Source organism: Scyliorhinus torazame, chromosome 10 (genome assembly GCF_047496885.1).
Source record: "Scyliorhinus torazame isolate Kashiwa2021f chromosome 10, sScyTor2.1, whole genome shotgun sequence".
Classification (NCBI taxonomy): domain Eukaryota; kingdom Metazoa; phylum Chordata; class Chondrichthyes; order Carcharhiniformes; family Scyliorhinidae; genus Scyliorhinus; species Scyliorhinus torazame.
Window position 1 is genome coordinate 113,863,328 of NC_092716.1, and position 15,238 is coordinate 113,878,565.

Genomic DNA, 15,238 nt, shown 5'->3' on the forward strand with positions numbered 1-15,238 from the left:
ACTAACCAAGTGTGTAAATGTATAAAAGAGGCTAACGGCCGTTGTACAATTGAGAAGGTGACCACGAGAACTGCGGAGTGCCTGGCTTTCTCCCAAAAGCTTTTGCCAATAAATTGACCTGACTCAACTCTTTGGTGTGAATAAGTTATTTACCACTTCAATTGGCAACGAGGATGGGATTCTGTCTCCGGACTAAAGCGGCTGGCCATCCCTTCGAGAGAGCCGGGACAGAATAACCGAACATTGGTAAAGACTTGAGTCAATTCATGAAAGGTTCAGTGACTGAGAGAATGGTAACTACCTGAGTTAACCTAAGGACAAGGAAGTGCTAGTCCCTAACACACAGCCTTAGACCACTTGTTAAGGGAGGAAATCCTCTCACGCTAAGGTCAGGACCCTGAAGTGGGTGTCGGGACTGGAGAAAGAGCACTTGTGAGGGAGACTCAGGCAGCTGTGAGAAAGTGTGTGTGAGTGGTCAAAGGTCAGATCAAGATACGGATTGTAAGTGTAATTTCATCTCAACGTGTGTATATGGCAAGAGAGAACTGATCATTCCAGAGTTTGTTGGACTCGGGTGACAACGACCCCCGAGAGAAAGACGTGGCCGGGGAGGGGGGGGAGGGGGGGGGGGGGGGCGGGGGTGAAAGGCGCTCTAAATACCGGTGGTTGAAGAGCGCTCTAAATACCGGTGGTTGAAGAGCGCTCTCCGGTGGATAAACATGATCTGGAGACTCAGGGATAATCGTGAGTATATAAATTGTTACCGAAATGGCAGGAGAAGAAGTGAAACAGGGACCGACGGGGTCACTGATAAATAAGTATATGACCGACAGACACTCATTAATTAAGAAGATGCAGAAAGATGGTTGGGATGTCTCTCAGACATTGGAACAACAAAGGAAATGGATAGATGGGGAAAAGAAACATAAAACAAAGAAAGCAGGAGTATTGTTAGTCCACCAATTGGCCGGACTAATAGAACAAGTATCAACCTCTACCAAAATATGGGCTGAGGACAAAGACAGGATAAGGAAATTAGAATCTAGGGTAAGGGAATTAGAAAAAAAGGATCAACTGTTACAGGAGAATCATTGGCGTCTCCTTCCACCTTATGAGACAACACAACAGGAGGCAACAGCCCCCCCTCCTACCTCAGGGAATACGGAAGAATGTAATATGGCCCCGGTGACCAGGACAGGAACTGAGGCACAACCAAGGGCAACTTATAAACCTTCACCCCGGGGAAAGATAGCAAGTATTGGATTCCTTGGGCAAATTACAACCTCGAAGTGCAAATGCTAAATTTAGGGCAGACTTGGATACCGTGTGGGTAGGACACCAACTGCATTTGTGGGATATTCACCAGCTGGTCAGAGCCACGTGCCCTCAGGATAAATGGAGGCTGGTACAGGGACCCGGACAGACCAATCACCACCAGATTAGCATCTGGGCGCAGGCATTAGGCTTCCTTGTCGAAGTGGACACCCAACAGGCGGACTTCGCCCCATTCAAAACAGTAGTATCATAGAATTTACAGTGCAGAAGGAGGCAATTCGGCCCATCGAGTCTGCACCGGTTCTTGGAAAGAGCACCCTACCCAAGGTCCACACCTCCACCCTATCCCCATAACCCAGTAACCCCACCCAACACTAAGAGCAATTTTGGACACTATGGACAATTTAGCATGGCCAATCCACCTAACCCACACATCTTTGGACTGTGGGAGGAAACCGGAGCACCCGGAGGAAACCCACGCACACACGGGGAGAATGTGCAGACTCCGCACAGACAGTGCCCCAAGCCAGGAATCAAACCTGGGACCCTGGAGCTGTGAAGCAATTGTGCTATCCACAATGCTACCGTGCCGCCTAGTACAGACAGCCCTGGGAAACGCACCAACTAATAGGAGTAAGATTACCACAACTAAGCAACAAAAGGGAGAGGGAGCCTCTGAATATGGGGAACGATTGTTCCGGGTCTACGAAGAATGTTCAGGATTAGTAAACCCTCCACGCGCTGATTGGTCCTTTATCCAAGAATTAAATGGGCTCTCAAGTAACCACCAGACCATTTTAAAAATGGGAATAGTAGCGCTCCGAGAGTATGATGAGTTAGTGGAATGGGCCTGCGGAATACCAGGCGCAGAGGAAAAACACCAAGTCAAGATAAAACAGGAGCATGTCGCCGCCTATGGCGGTAACGGGGGTCAGAAAGGGAAGTGTTACACATGTGGCAGAAAGGGACATTTTGCGAACGAATGTCGACCATCAAAGAAGGGAAACAGCTCTGTGAATGGCGGGCCCCGTTGCAATTATTGCAACATAAACGGGCACACAGAGGCTCCATTTTGGGATAAACATGGCAAACCTCGGCCCAGCTGTGTGTCCGCCACGGAAGGTAGGAAGCAGGGGACCGAGGAGAATGTAGACTGATGGTTTGCGGCCCCCATAATTAAAAGCAAAAAAGAGGGGAGGATTGATGTGTCTGCACTGGTGGGGGGCCGACAATGTGAAATGTTGGTGGACACAGGCGCATCTATATCAATTACTGACCTCCCCCTGCCTACCTCAAATAAAATGATTTATATCACCGACATAGGAGGAAGTAAAACACCCGCCTACCTAAGTAAAACCACATTGGTGGAAATTAATCATTTGTATATACCAATGCGATTTTACGTTTGTAAAAATAATGAAGGAACAATAATGGGAAATGACTTAATGAGAGAATATGAGATTTTAATTGATTGTGGGAAAGGGGAACTAATTTGGCCAACCGAGAATGGACAGAAAGTGAAAATGGGAAGGCTCACAAGCAACCTCGAGACTATTGAAATTGTCACTACCACTACCCAAGACTGGAGATTGGAAACACAGGGGTTTGGGACCATTTGCTCCTCTGCCCCTGGAGTATGGGCAAATACTAAATTGGACACCGGTTTAGTCAACATAAGCCCTATAAATGTGCCCGGGCCCGAACATAAACCGCATCGCCAATGCCCGATTAAACCTGAAACAAAGGCAGCTGTAGTCGGAATTGTCAAGAGGGCTTGTGGAAAAGGGAATCCTAGGGGAAACCATGAGCAGCACCAGCTCCCCTACATGGCCGGTGAGTAAACCAGACGGAAGTTATAGACGCACTGTAGACTACACTGCCCTCAATAAAGTGACACCTAAATTGCACTCTATTATAGCAAGCCCCTTGACAATCCTAAATGGATTGTCACCGGAGCACAACAGCTTTACCGTATTAGACATAGCCAACGGGTTTTGGTCCCTTCCCCTGGACCCAGAATCTCAAGAAAAATTTGCATTCACGGTGGGAGATAAGCAATACACGTGGACCCGACTACCACAGGGATTCCATAATAGCCCTGCAATCTTCCACCGAGTTATGAGTGAAGCTCTGGAATGAATAGAATTACCAAAGGGGAATACAATTTTACAATATGTTGACGATATATTGATTGCCTCAGAATCCAAGTCAGGACACCAGGAGGCATTATATGTGGTATTAAGCGAATTGGACACTGCAGGATTTAAAGTGAGTCCCAAAAAGGCGCAAATTGGAAAAGAACAAGTGCAATATTTAGGACATTTAATCTCACAGGGACTCAAAGAAATGCCGGTAGACCGGAAGAAAGCAGTACAACAAATGCCACGCCCGGTAACTGTGAGAGGAGTTAGGAAGGTACTGGGACTGTTTAATTATAGCCTGAAGCTTTATCCCCGAGTTTGCGAAACTAGCCAAGCCCATACAGAGGCTAGTTAAAGGCGGAAAGCCAGCTTTAGATTCTATAGATTGGGGACCAGAACAGGAAGAAGCATATAACAAACTGAAGACAGAGTTACTATCAGCTCCCGGTCTGGGACTGCCAGACGCTAACAAACCCTTCCACCTACATTACAATAATGAAGGGGGATTTTACTCCGCGTTAGTGACACAAGAACATGGAGATAAACGACGACCCATAGGCTATTTCTCGACCACAGAGGGTTCGGTAGTTACCGGACTACCAAGATGTATAGCGGCATTAGACTGCTGCGTGGGCAGTAAAAGTTAGCGAACCAATAATAATGACCGGAGACATAACCCTCCATACCAAACACACCCTAGTAGAAATGTTAAACACCAGAAAATTAAGATCCTTCTCAAACATGAGGAGAGCCAAATGGGAAGCTGTCCTATTACCCCCTAACAAATCGATTACTATAGTAAGAGACACTGGAGATAATCCGTCAGAGGGAGTTTTGGATTCAGGAGAATCACATAACTGTGGAGACATAGATACAGACACAGAGGAAGGAGACATAAAGGATGTACCACTGGCAGCAGCTGGGGAAACCTTTTAGTTGACGGGTCACGCAAATACATGGAAGGGTTACCCCGGACAGGCTGGGCAGTGGTCAATGACAGGTTAAAAACGATAAAGTCAGGAAGGATCGATGGAGGATTGTCAGCACAGGTTGCAGAACTAGTGGCACTCACACAGGCCCTGAAATTATCTGAAGGAAAGGATGTGAACATTTACACTGACAGCCGCTATGCATTCGGGGTAGTACATGACTATATGACAGCATGGGGACGACGAGGATCCATAACTACAGACGGAACCCCAATCAAACACAGACAGAGGATAGAAGCCCTATGAAAGGCTAATGAGCTCCCGAGAGAAGTTGCAGTAATCAAGATCAAGGCCCACCAATGGGAACCAGGAAAAGAGGACCCTGAATGGACAATATTTAAAGGCAATCAAGCCGCAGATAGAGCAGCACAATTAGCATTAGAACAAGAGGTAATTGATGAACTCCCAGTAGCTGCAGCAGACCCGATAGAAAACAAAATAGATATCCAAAAGCTGCATGCGGACATCTCGGAGAGAGAGAGAGAGATGGACAGCATACAGAGTCCATAGAGGAAATGATGGTGTGTGGAGATATAATGATAAAGTGGTTGCGCTAGAATGTATACAAAATACCCTCCTGAAATTACATCATGGACTCTCGCATGTAGGAAGAGAAGCCATGACAGCTAGTATGAGAAAGGAATGGTGGTCGAAAGGAATGGGGAGAGACATAGCCCAGTATTGCCACCGATGTGTGACCTGTGCGCAATATAATCCCGGTCGACCCATAAAAATATAAATGGGACACCAGCCCCGGCCCAAAGGGCCATGGGAACATCTGCAGATAGACTTCACCATCCCATGGGAAGACGTACTGTTTGGTGATTATTGATCAATTTACCCAGTGGGTGGAAGCGTTCCCTACTCGGAATTGCACTGCCACCACGGTGGCCAGAATATTGGCAGAAGAGGTCATTCCGAGATGGGGAGTACCGCTACAAATTGATTCCGACCAGGGAACACACTTTACTGGGAAAGTAATAAAAAAAGTGTGCCAACTCATGGGTATAAAACAAAAATTCCACATCCCCTACCATCCACAAAGCTCTGGAATGGTAGAACGAATGAACCAAACCCTTAAAAATGCTTTGTCAAAAGCTATTCAGGTGTCGGGACTAACATGGACTGAGGTGTTACCCGTAATCCTAATGAAATTAAGGGCTACAACAAACCGTACAACTGGTTTGACCCCGTATGAATTAATGACTGGGAGGGCGATGCAACTACCAGAGAACATTATCACTGGTGGGGCCGATGTAGGTCCGCTGAAAGATAGAATCTGACATAATGTACAGGAGCTGAGCGCCCAACTTAAAGAGATGTGTAAATCAGTAAAGGACAGTCAGGAACAACGAGACACACAGAGAAAACTTGAGACACTTCCTGACGTCCCTGTTGCAGGGAGTCGAGTAATGGTGAAAACATTACCTGCATTCGCCCCTAAATGGAACGGGCCATACCAAGTTATAATTAGTGGCGATACTTGTGTATGTATAGATATTAGAGGGAAAGGGGTCTGGAAACATTGGACTCAACTCAAGACGCAGCCAGGCGACAATTGAAACCAATATTTGAATATATGTGATTTGCTTGGCTTACAGACCCTCTTCTCTCTGACCTCCAAGCAAGCTGAACGGGAATGCGGGCAGTAGCATGCGGCTGGTATAGGCTTTGGGACATTGTTAATTTAAAGTAATAAGGATGGATCTGATAAAATTGACCCTGTGTTTGGGACTGCTGGGAACAGACAACTCACTCCATAAAAGCAAACGAGAATTGCATGTGAATATGTACCTTTATATGTCCTATGTGTATGCAAGGGATGCCGATGTGTCCCAATGTTGGGTTTGTGCTCATATACCGATACATGCAGAAGGAGGAATCCCCCTACGTCCCATCCCTTTTAATACTTCTGACACGGCAGAATGGTGTCTAAGGAATGGCGATGCGATCACACCGCAATGGGTAATCTCTCTCCACAACGGGAATACTATAGAAAAATGGGAATCGGCTGGGTACTATATGAATCAGTTCGAGGGTTGATATTGACCCGAGTATGATGGCCACCATGACCCCCCTCATTTTGTCCTAACTAATACATCAGGGATGGGTCGCCCAAAGGGATAAATCTGCTTCCTAAAAAATGGGACACGAGAAGCCGTCAAGGTAGGAGATAGTGCATGTGAACACTATCACGTCCCTTCGGACTATTATGAACCTGAGAATTCCCAATAAAACTGAAGGAGGCAACGTAATGTTTACAACCTCCTGGATGGGTGATCAGGTGACTAAACTGACCTCGTACAATGGCACCTACTTTATCTGTGGTCATAAGGCATACCCGGCTACCTAAGGATTGGACGGGATCATGCTACTTAGGATATGTAGTCCCATATATCCACCACCTTAAGGACTTGAGGGACCACCATCAGGTGGGAACTAGGTACAAGAGAGCTATAACGGAGACTTCGGAATCCTGATTCCCCTATTGGAGTGGCGTTTGCCATCAAGGAAATATGTAAAGTAGCAACGATCTTAGAAAAGGTAGCCAATGATACCAGAGGCATTGCTCTAAACGAACAACGAGATGGTTGCCATAAGAACGGTGGCCCTACAAAATAGGGCAGCCTTAGATTACCTCTTGGCAAGCAAAGGAGGGACGTGTGCTGTGATTGGCTCCGAATGTTGTACTTACATCCCCGACAGTTCAGAGAATATCACTAACCTCGCTGACCATATTCGGAAAGAAATTAAGAAACTGAATGAAACCTCGGGCGGGGGATGGTTCGATTGGCTATTTGGAGGATCATGGGAGTCCTACTGATGCGTGGATTGATAATACTTGGCGTTATTATAATTGTATGCTGTATAATCATTGGATGCCTTAATCTACGTTGTAAGATGGCTATGGTTTGGATGATGCCAGTAAACCCGGTCCATCACCAAGCTGACATCCCGTTACTGGATACCATCAAACCAGAAGGAACCCGTACGGAGAGCCAGTGGCTGTAAAATGTGATGATGTGTTTATATAAAAGATGTAATGAATTGATTTGGAACAAGGCGGCAACAGGATTTTTGTTGGTCTAAAGAGTTGTTAGTACAACACTTGTCCAAGAGGAGGGATTGTTAAGGGAAATTTACATTAGAGGTTATTCATTTATTCATTAAGAATCTCTCTATTTTATTATGTTTAATTATTAGCTTATGCCTGCAATAGTGTGGACTGCTGAGTCATTCTATACTAGCTTACTCACCACGGCAATCTAATTCTGCAATGACCTGATAAGTACGGTCACTGGCGAGTCATTCTCTAACTGACCTACTGACATCTGCAATGTTCCGATTAATTGCTGAGTCATTCTGTTTCTGACAAACTGACCGTTAACTATTGAGACACCTGTTATCCTTGTAATTGTGGACAAGGAGTTGTGGACGTTAGTTAACGGATGGTCTCAGAGGAATGTGATTGGAAGCTAATTGTTGCTAGGGGTCCTAATTGGTCGTGTATGTAACCCCCCAAGCTAATGAGGAACTAACCAAGTGTGTAAATGTATAAAAGAGGCTAACGGCCGTTGTACAATTGAGAAGGTGACCATGAGCACTGCGGAGTGCCTTGCTGTCTCCCAAAAGCTTTTGCCACTAAATTGACTTGACTCAACACTTTGGTGTGAATAAGTTATTTACCACTTCACCCTATATTTTCATGCAATCACTCCTGTAACAAATCATTCTTTCTGCACAGTCTCACAAAATAAAATAAAATATTGGGATTTTGGTCCAGTGTCCTAGCCACTGTTGGGGTCTGGTGTGGGATCGTAATAATGAGCCTGACCACAGGATGCATGGAAACAAAATTGTCACAATTTCTATTTAGTTACCAGACCATGCCACATGCCAGACCTGTGTAGCACCAGCTGAACTATTGATGGACCGGAGGCTCAGGACCCACATTAGCTTCACGTTCCCCGATGTTGGCGGGAGAGTGCAAAGCAGTCAGGACCTGAAAAGGCAAGGTCGAGTTAGGCGGACACAGACCAGGGGTTTCTGACTGGGGATGCAGTGTACATCTAATTGTGTTGCCGGCCTCACTGGGCCGAGCACCGGGAGGCTCGCAGCAATTCCCGCTCGCTACCACTCTGAACCTTTTCCAGAGAATCGCGCCCCTCATTTCTATTTTGTATATTAAGGAGACTTGCATTTTGTAATGTATTGCAATTATTCATATGTCAAAATGATCATAGTTGTACAATTATTTGATACTTGAATCTTAATGATGGTCTATAATTGTCATGATTTGTGATGACCTTTTTTATTTGTATAGGCATCACAATTAAGTGCCTGAAGCTATGATGATTTTTCAATAAACCAATCATCTCTCTGTCTTCTCCCTTTGTTTTATTTCTGTCTTATCAATCTGTTTCATCTGTCTGATTTATCTATCTACCTCTCAATGGTATTGTTGATCTAAAGTTACTCCAGACCTTCTCTGTTTAAAATCCAGACCAAAAGCCCCATAAGCGGGTTCCCAGTTTTATGACGAGCACAATTCTCAAATTCCAACGTTTCACTCTGTAAGAAATCATCACCATGCCTGAATGTCTTTTTCCAACACTGGATCTAGTTTTTCTGTTGGACCTGATGGCTGGTAACCTCTGCTGCTCCCTCAGGCTGGGCTTCCTTAGTCAGACAGGAGGCTCTCTTCTTCCCATCCATTGGGTAAAATATCTTCCGGGCTGCCTGGAGAACCTGCAGGGAGGCATCGTTGAACTCTGGGGCCATGCTCTGTCCATCCTGTGCCATTCTCCTGCTGACAGCCTCGTGCCCTACTTTCATCATTGAAGTCTCTACCACTAGAGATGAAGGATATTGACCCGATGACAGTGAAGGAACAGTGAGAAAGTGCCAAATTACGGTTGTGACTCAGACGAGAATTTGCAGGTGGTGATGTGCCTTCTGCCTGTTGCTCTTGTTCTTCTAGTTAGTAGAGGTTGCGAGTTTGGAAGATGCTGTTGAATGAGGTTTGGGAGAGTCGCTGGTAGGCAACCACCAAGCATTTACTGAGGTGGTTAAGACGATTAAAGGTTTTGAAAGGATACAGAGAATCAATTTTTCTGGTGAGGGAGTCTAGAAGAACGAGGCACAACCTCAACATGAAAGCCAGACCGTTCAAAGGTGATGTCAGGGAGCACGTGCCACACAAACTAGAAATCTGAAACTCTCTTTCGCAAAAAAGCTGATGAGGTTAGCTTTCAATTGGAAATTTGTAATTTTTTTAGCAAAGGTATTAGGGGACATGGAATTAAGGTGGGTAAATGAAACTAATCTTTGATAACATTGAGACCACTAAGCGAGAGTGGGGGACACACGTGTGTGCGGGGGCACTGAATAACACACGGCCGAACATTATTGCATTTCAGGGCATATATTTGACCAGAAACAAACTGCTGACGCTCAAGCCTGGCTTTTAATTGCTCGCATGAGAAAATCACAACCGCCCTTACCGAGGAATATTTAAAAGGTAAATCGGAATTTCATGCTTCCTTTAGATTGGAAATTTTAAACAGGTGGAAATGAAATGATGGCGGCTCAACCCATTAGAATTCTGTACAATCAAACGCAAAGGATTTGACCACAGCAATTCTATTTTAGGAGGGTGAATAGTTTGTTCAATTGGGATTCTATATACTGAGTGACATTTTCTCAGTGACAAATTGGATAACTTCACACTTATTCACATTGAATTCCACCTGTCATGTTCATTCAGTCTGTTCAAATCCCTTTGAAGCCTACTTTGCATCCTCCTCACAATTTACATTCTCACCTCGGTTTGTGTCATCAACAAATCTGAAAATAATACATTTGGTCCCCACATCCAAATCATATATAAAGATTGTGAACAACTGTGGGCCAAGCACTGATCCTTGAGGAACTCCACTGGTAACAACCTGCCATCCGGAGAATGACCTGTTTATTCCTACTCTTGGCTTCCCGGACATAATTTGAAGGGTGTTTGTTTGATTGGGATTATATTCAGTGAGGGTGATTTACAAATGTTGGGTTTGTTAGGATTATATTCAGTGAGGGTGATTTATAAAGGGTGTTTGTTTTATTGGGATTATATTCAGTGAGCGTGATTTATAAAGGGTGTTTGGTTTATCAATACACAGTGGCGTAGGGTTAATGTCACCGAACTTGTATTCCAGATGTCTAGACTGGGGGGACGTGAGTTCAAATCCCACCATGGCAGCTGGTGGAAATTAAATGGATCCCGAATAAAATCTGAAATGTAAGGCTTGTAATGGTGACCATGAAACTATCATTGATTGTCTTAAAAAAAACCAATGTGCTTTAGGGAAGGAAATCTGCCGACTTTACATGGTCTGGCCCACACATGACTCCTGAAGCACAGCAATGTGGTTAACTGTCCCCTCAAATGGCCCGGCAAGCTACTCAGTTCCTCAGGGAAAAAAAACAGTTGGGTGATTGGGTTATATGCCTATTTTGTGTCTGCGTTTACTTGGAACTTTTGATAACATTTTTGCATAAAGTTCTCAGATTTATAAAAACAAACTCAGAAAGGGAGAACTTTGTTCAGTTAAAAGGTTTTTATTTGATTTGGGGCAACATTGCTTCATAGCCACGGAATAAGATAGAAAGGTTACAACTCACCAGATAGAATGGGCATTGTAACAGATCATCTAAACAGGAGGCAGCACAACTGTCTATAAAATCGTAAAAGTGGGGTGAGGGGAAGAAACTAAAAACAACTCACGTATGAAGCAAATAAAGAAGACTTTCATGGCCAGCAGAACGTCAATTATCAGACCAGGAGTGTCATTTGGATATTCAATTTTGCTCCGTGATTTTCTCTACTGACTATTGAAAGGACTGACCTCTTCATGTGGAATTGTTGGCAAAGATATTGCCAGCATTCTGGCACCTCACCCTCATCGGAGCCTGGACAACAAATGTTAGCAAGATATTCAACCTTGAGGCAGATGCCAGCCAATCCTGATCCTGTTCTTATCGTACATTCAGACCCACTGATCAAGAGTTGGAACCTTGTCCTTTTATTTTTTTAAACCCTCCATAATTCAGAATTACTAACTCAAGTACTGCCTGGCTGCAGACAGTAAGGACACAAGCTGAGACCTTCCTAGGGAAAGATATACTGGCATTGGAGGCATCCCAGAGAAGATTCACTTGGTTGATCCAGGATATGAAGAGATTTTCTTATGAGAGGTTGAATAGATTAGAACTGTATTGATTGGAGTTTAGAAGAATGAGAGGTGACCTTATTAAGACATACAGGATTTTCAGGAGGCTTCATAGGGTAGATACTGCGAGGATGTTCCCTCTTGTGGGAGAGTCTCGGACCAGAGGGCATAATCTCACAGTAAGGAGTTGCCCATTTAAGACAAGAGATGAAGAGGAATTTATTTTCTCAGAGGGTAGTGAATCTGTGGAATTCTTTACCGCAGAGACCTGTGAGGGCTGGGTCATTAAGTGTGTTCAAGGCTGAGTTGGAAAGATTTTTAATCAGTGAGGGAATCAAGGGTTGTGGGGTTAAGGCAATAAATGGAGTTGAGGATTACAATTTCAGATCAGTCATGATCTCATTGAATGGTAGAGCAGACTCGATGGGCCAAATGGCTTACTTCTGTTTCTATGTCTTATGATTGTGGCTCATGAGGACATCGGTGGATTTTTTAACCTATTGAGTCACCTGTCAATTGTCAATTATGAAAAAACATTATTTGCTAGTAATAAAACAGATGTTTCAGTTCATGGCACACTTACATTTCCAAACCAACCACCGTGTTTTAAATGGTGGCTCCTCCAAGTGCTATCTGCTATTTGGAATCATTCCTGGAACTAGAATGGCTCCATCTGAAAGGTTTCCTGATTCATATTGTCCAGGCCAGCATCGGCTAAATTTCCGATTTAGCAACAATGAGTTGTGGATAATAAATGAACCTTGATGTGGCTGGTGTACTGAGCAGGAGGTTCCAATGCTCCACCAATCCCCTATGTACATAAGGCCTATGACTGCATTACTGATAGACAGTATAACTCACAAATACTGGCAATTGTAACTCAAAGGATGTCATGATCAAGCAGTATGGTGTTCCGGTCAGACCACAGTATTGCATCCAATCCTGGTCTTCAAGACACAAGGGAGACATTCAGGTGTTGAAAAAGTATCACAGGAATTATGTTCAGCACCAGAAGTCTCAATTAATAGGAAAGACTAGAGAAATTCAGAAAAGGAGGAGCCTGAGAGTTGAATCGAAGATAATCAAATGTATTGAAAGATATTATCTGAAAATTAAGTTAAACAGTGGGAGTATGACCAGAGGACATAAGTTCAAATTAGTAAATCCCAAATTTAGGATTGCTGTGTGGCAGTTTATCATCACATAATAGTGATCAACACTTGGAATGGACTGCTGCGTAGACGAGTGAAAGTCTGAATTCACAAATCAGTTAACAGTCAATGGAATGCTGTCAGTCGGTCATGATCACTGACCCTGAGTAAGTGCAATGGTTATATCACTAACCCATGACAGACTGTAATGGTTATATTTACATCACTGGCTGTTGACAGACTGTAATGGTTATATTTATATCACTGACTCCTGACACACTGTATGGTTATATTTATATCACTGGCTGTTGACAGACTGTAATGGTTATATTTATATCACTGACTCCTGACACACTGTATGGTTATATTTACATCACTGGCTGTTGACAGACTGTAATGGTTATATTTATATCACTGACTCCTGACACACTGTATGGTTATATTTATATCACTGACTCCTGACAAACTGTAATGGTTATATTTATATCACTGACTCCTGACGCACTGTAATGGTTATAATTATATCACTGACTCCTAACGCGCTGTAATGGTGATATTTATATCACTGACTCCTGACGCACTGTAATGGTTATAATTATATCACTGACTCCTGACGCACTGTAATGGTTATATTTATATCACCGCCACCTGGCAGATTGGAAGGGTTATATTTATATCACTGATCCATGAAAGACTGTAATGGTTATATCTAGATCACCAACACCTAACAGACTGTAATGGTTATGTTTATATCACTGATGCCTGACAGATTGCAATGGCTTTATCTATATCACTTACAACTGACAGACTGTAATGATTATATTTATATTACTGGCCTCTGACAGACTGTAATGATTATATTTATATCACTGACTCCTGACAGACTATAATGGTTATGATTATAGCAGTGACTCCTGACACACTGCAATGGTTCTGTTCAAAGCATTGACTCCTGAAACACTGTAATGCTTATGTTTATATCACTGACTCCTGACAGACTGTAATGTTTATGTTTATATCACTGACTCCTGACATACTGTAATGTTTATGTTTATATCACTGACTCCGCACAAAATCGTGAATCTCAGGAGATGGGAATAAAAAAAGTAATTTAAAAAAATCATCAGATTAATTTTCTGTTGGATAATTGACTTTCTGCTACAAATCTCAGGTTTACCTTTGGCAAACAACAGTGTTTACCAAGACTCAAAAGACTACTATATATATTACAGTATATATATATACATATATATCTAATATATTATCTGTTGCTTTAAAATGCTGAGCAAAGGGAGATATATAGAAAATAATGGACCACCACTGCAAGTGAGTTTGCACCACACAGCCTCGATGTCCATCCCTTGTGGCTTTTCTTAGTCTGCAATACAAGCACGTTTGTAGTTTTCAGGACACCCTGCACATGCGCTGCGGTAGATTGACGTCAGTTGGGGGGGGGGGGGTTGAAGGAGAATGGGTGGGTGGGTTGGATGATGTAGGGCGATATAATTCTTTGTTAAAGAGGTCATCCCTACAGTGGCTCCGTGCACAAAATCATCTCCAGCTCCCTTCGATACAGCTTCCCACCGTGAGACAGGGACAGGATATTTTTCTTGTATGCAGTCAGTTTCTTAATATCCATCTCCTAGGGTGAAAAAATGAATAAATAATACATCATGGACCTTGGATATGGATCATTTTTGTGATACATTTTGTAAACGTAATTGTATAATTTCTTTTAATTAAAAAAAAAATTCCAATTAAGGAGCAATTTAGTGTGGCCAATCCACTTACCCTGCACATCTTTGGTTTGTGCGGTGAGACCCACACAAACACGGGGAGAATGTGCAAACTCCACACGGACAGTGACCCGGGGCCGGGATCGAACCCGGATCCTAGTGCCGTGAGTCAACAGTGCTAACCACTACGCCACCATGCCACCCTAATTTCTTTTAAATCTTGAGCTCAAAGTTGTGGCATCTTGGAGGAATGGAACACTTCCATTTTTAGTTAGGTAATGTCAACATTATGATTACGCACTCCCAGGCCAGGTATAAGCCAGAATGGTGTTTTTCTTTTTCTTACCAGCCATCCTGTGGCTAATGTATTTCTGTTTAGGAATGCATCATGTTTCTGGTCCATGCAGCCTCGATCTAACTCCTACAACACTAAAACCTCCCTGAGTTCAGAAGTGAGAAGGAATTCCGAGCCGCTTGCACTCAGTGAGTCACAGCAAGTAGACCAACAAAGAACAAAGAAACGTACAGCACAGGAACAGGCCCTTCGGCCCTCCAAGCCCGTGCCGACCATGCTGCCCGACTAAACTACAATCTTCATACACTTCCTGGGTCCGTATCCCTCTATTCCCATCCTATTCATGTATTTGTCAAGATGCCCCTTAAATGTCACTATCGTCCCTGCTTCCACCACCTCCTCCGGCAGCGAGTTCCAGGCACCCACTACTC

General features: G+C 43.7%; 1 protein-coding gene and 1 long non-coding RNA gene across 3 annotated transcripts in view; one reads left to right on the forward strand and one right to left on the reverse strand.

The window, feature by feature from the left end:
* Positions 1–8,786, forward strand: part of LOC140430875 (uncharacterized) — a 46,746-nt gene extending 37,960 nt beyond the window's left edge. The window contains exon 2 of the long non-coding RNA XR_011949573.1: positions 6,007–8,786. This is a non-coding gene — a long non-coding RNA (uncharacterized lncRNA). The remainder of the gene's footprint in view (positions 1–6,006) is intronic.
* A 2,208-nt stretch (positions 8,787–10,994) lies between these two features.
* Positions 10,995–15,238, reverse strand: part of calb2a (calbindin 2a) — a 132,125-nt gene continuing 127,881 nt past the window's right edge. For both annotated transcript variants that reach the window (XM_072518637.1, XM_072518636.1), the window contains one exon: positions 10,995–14,418. In XM_072518637.1, coding sequence (XP_072374738.1) covers positions 14,305–14,418 — 114 coding nt within the window. In that variant the 3' untranslated portion in view covers positions 10,995–14,304. The remainder of the gene's footprint in view (positions 14,419–15,238) is intronic.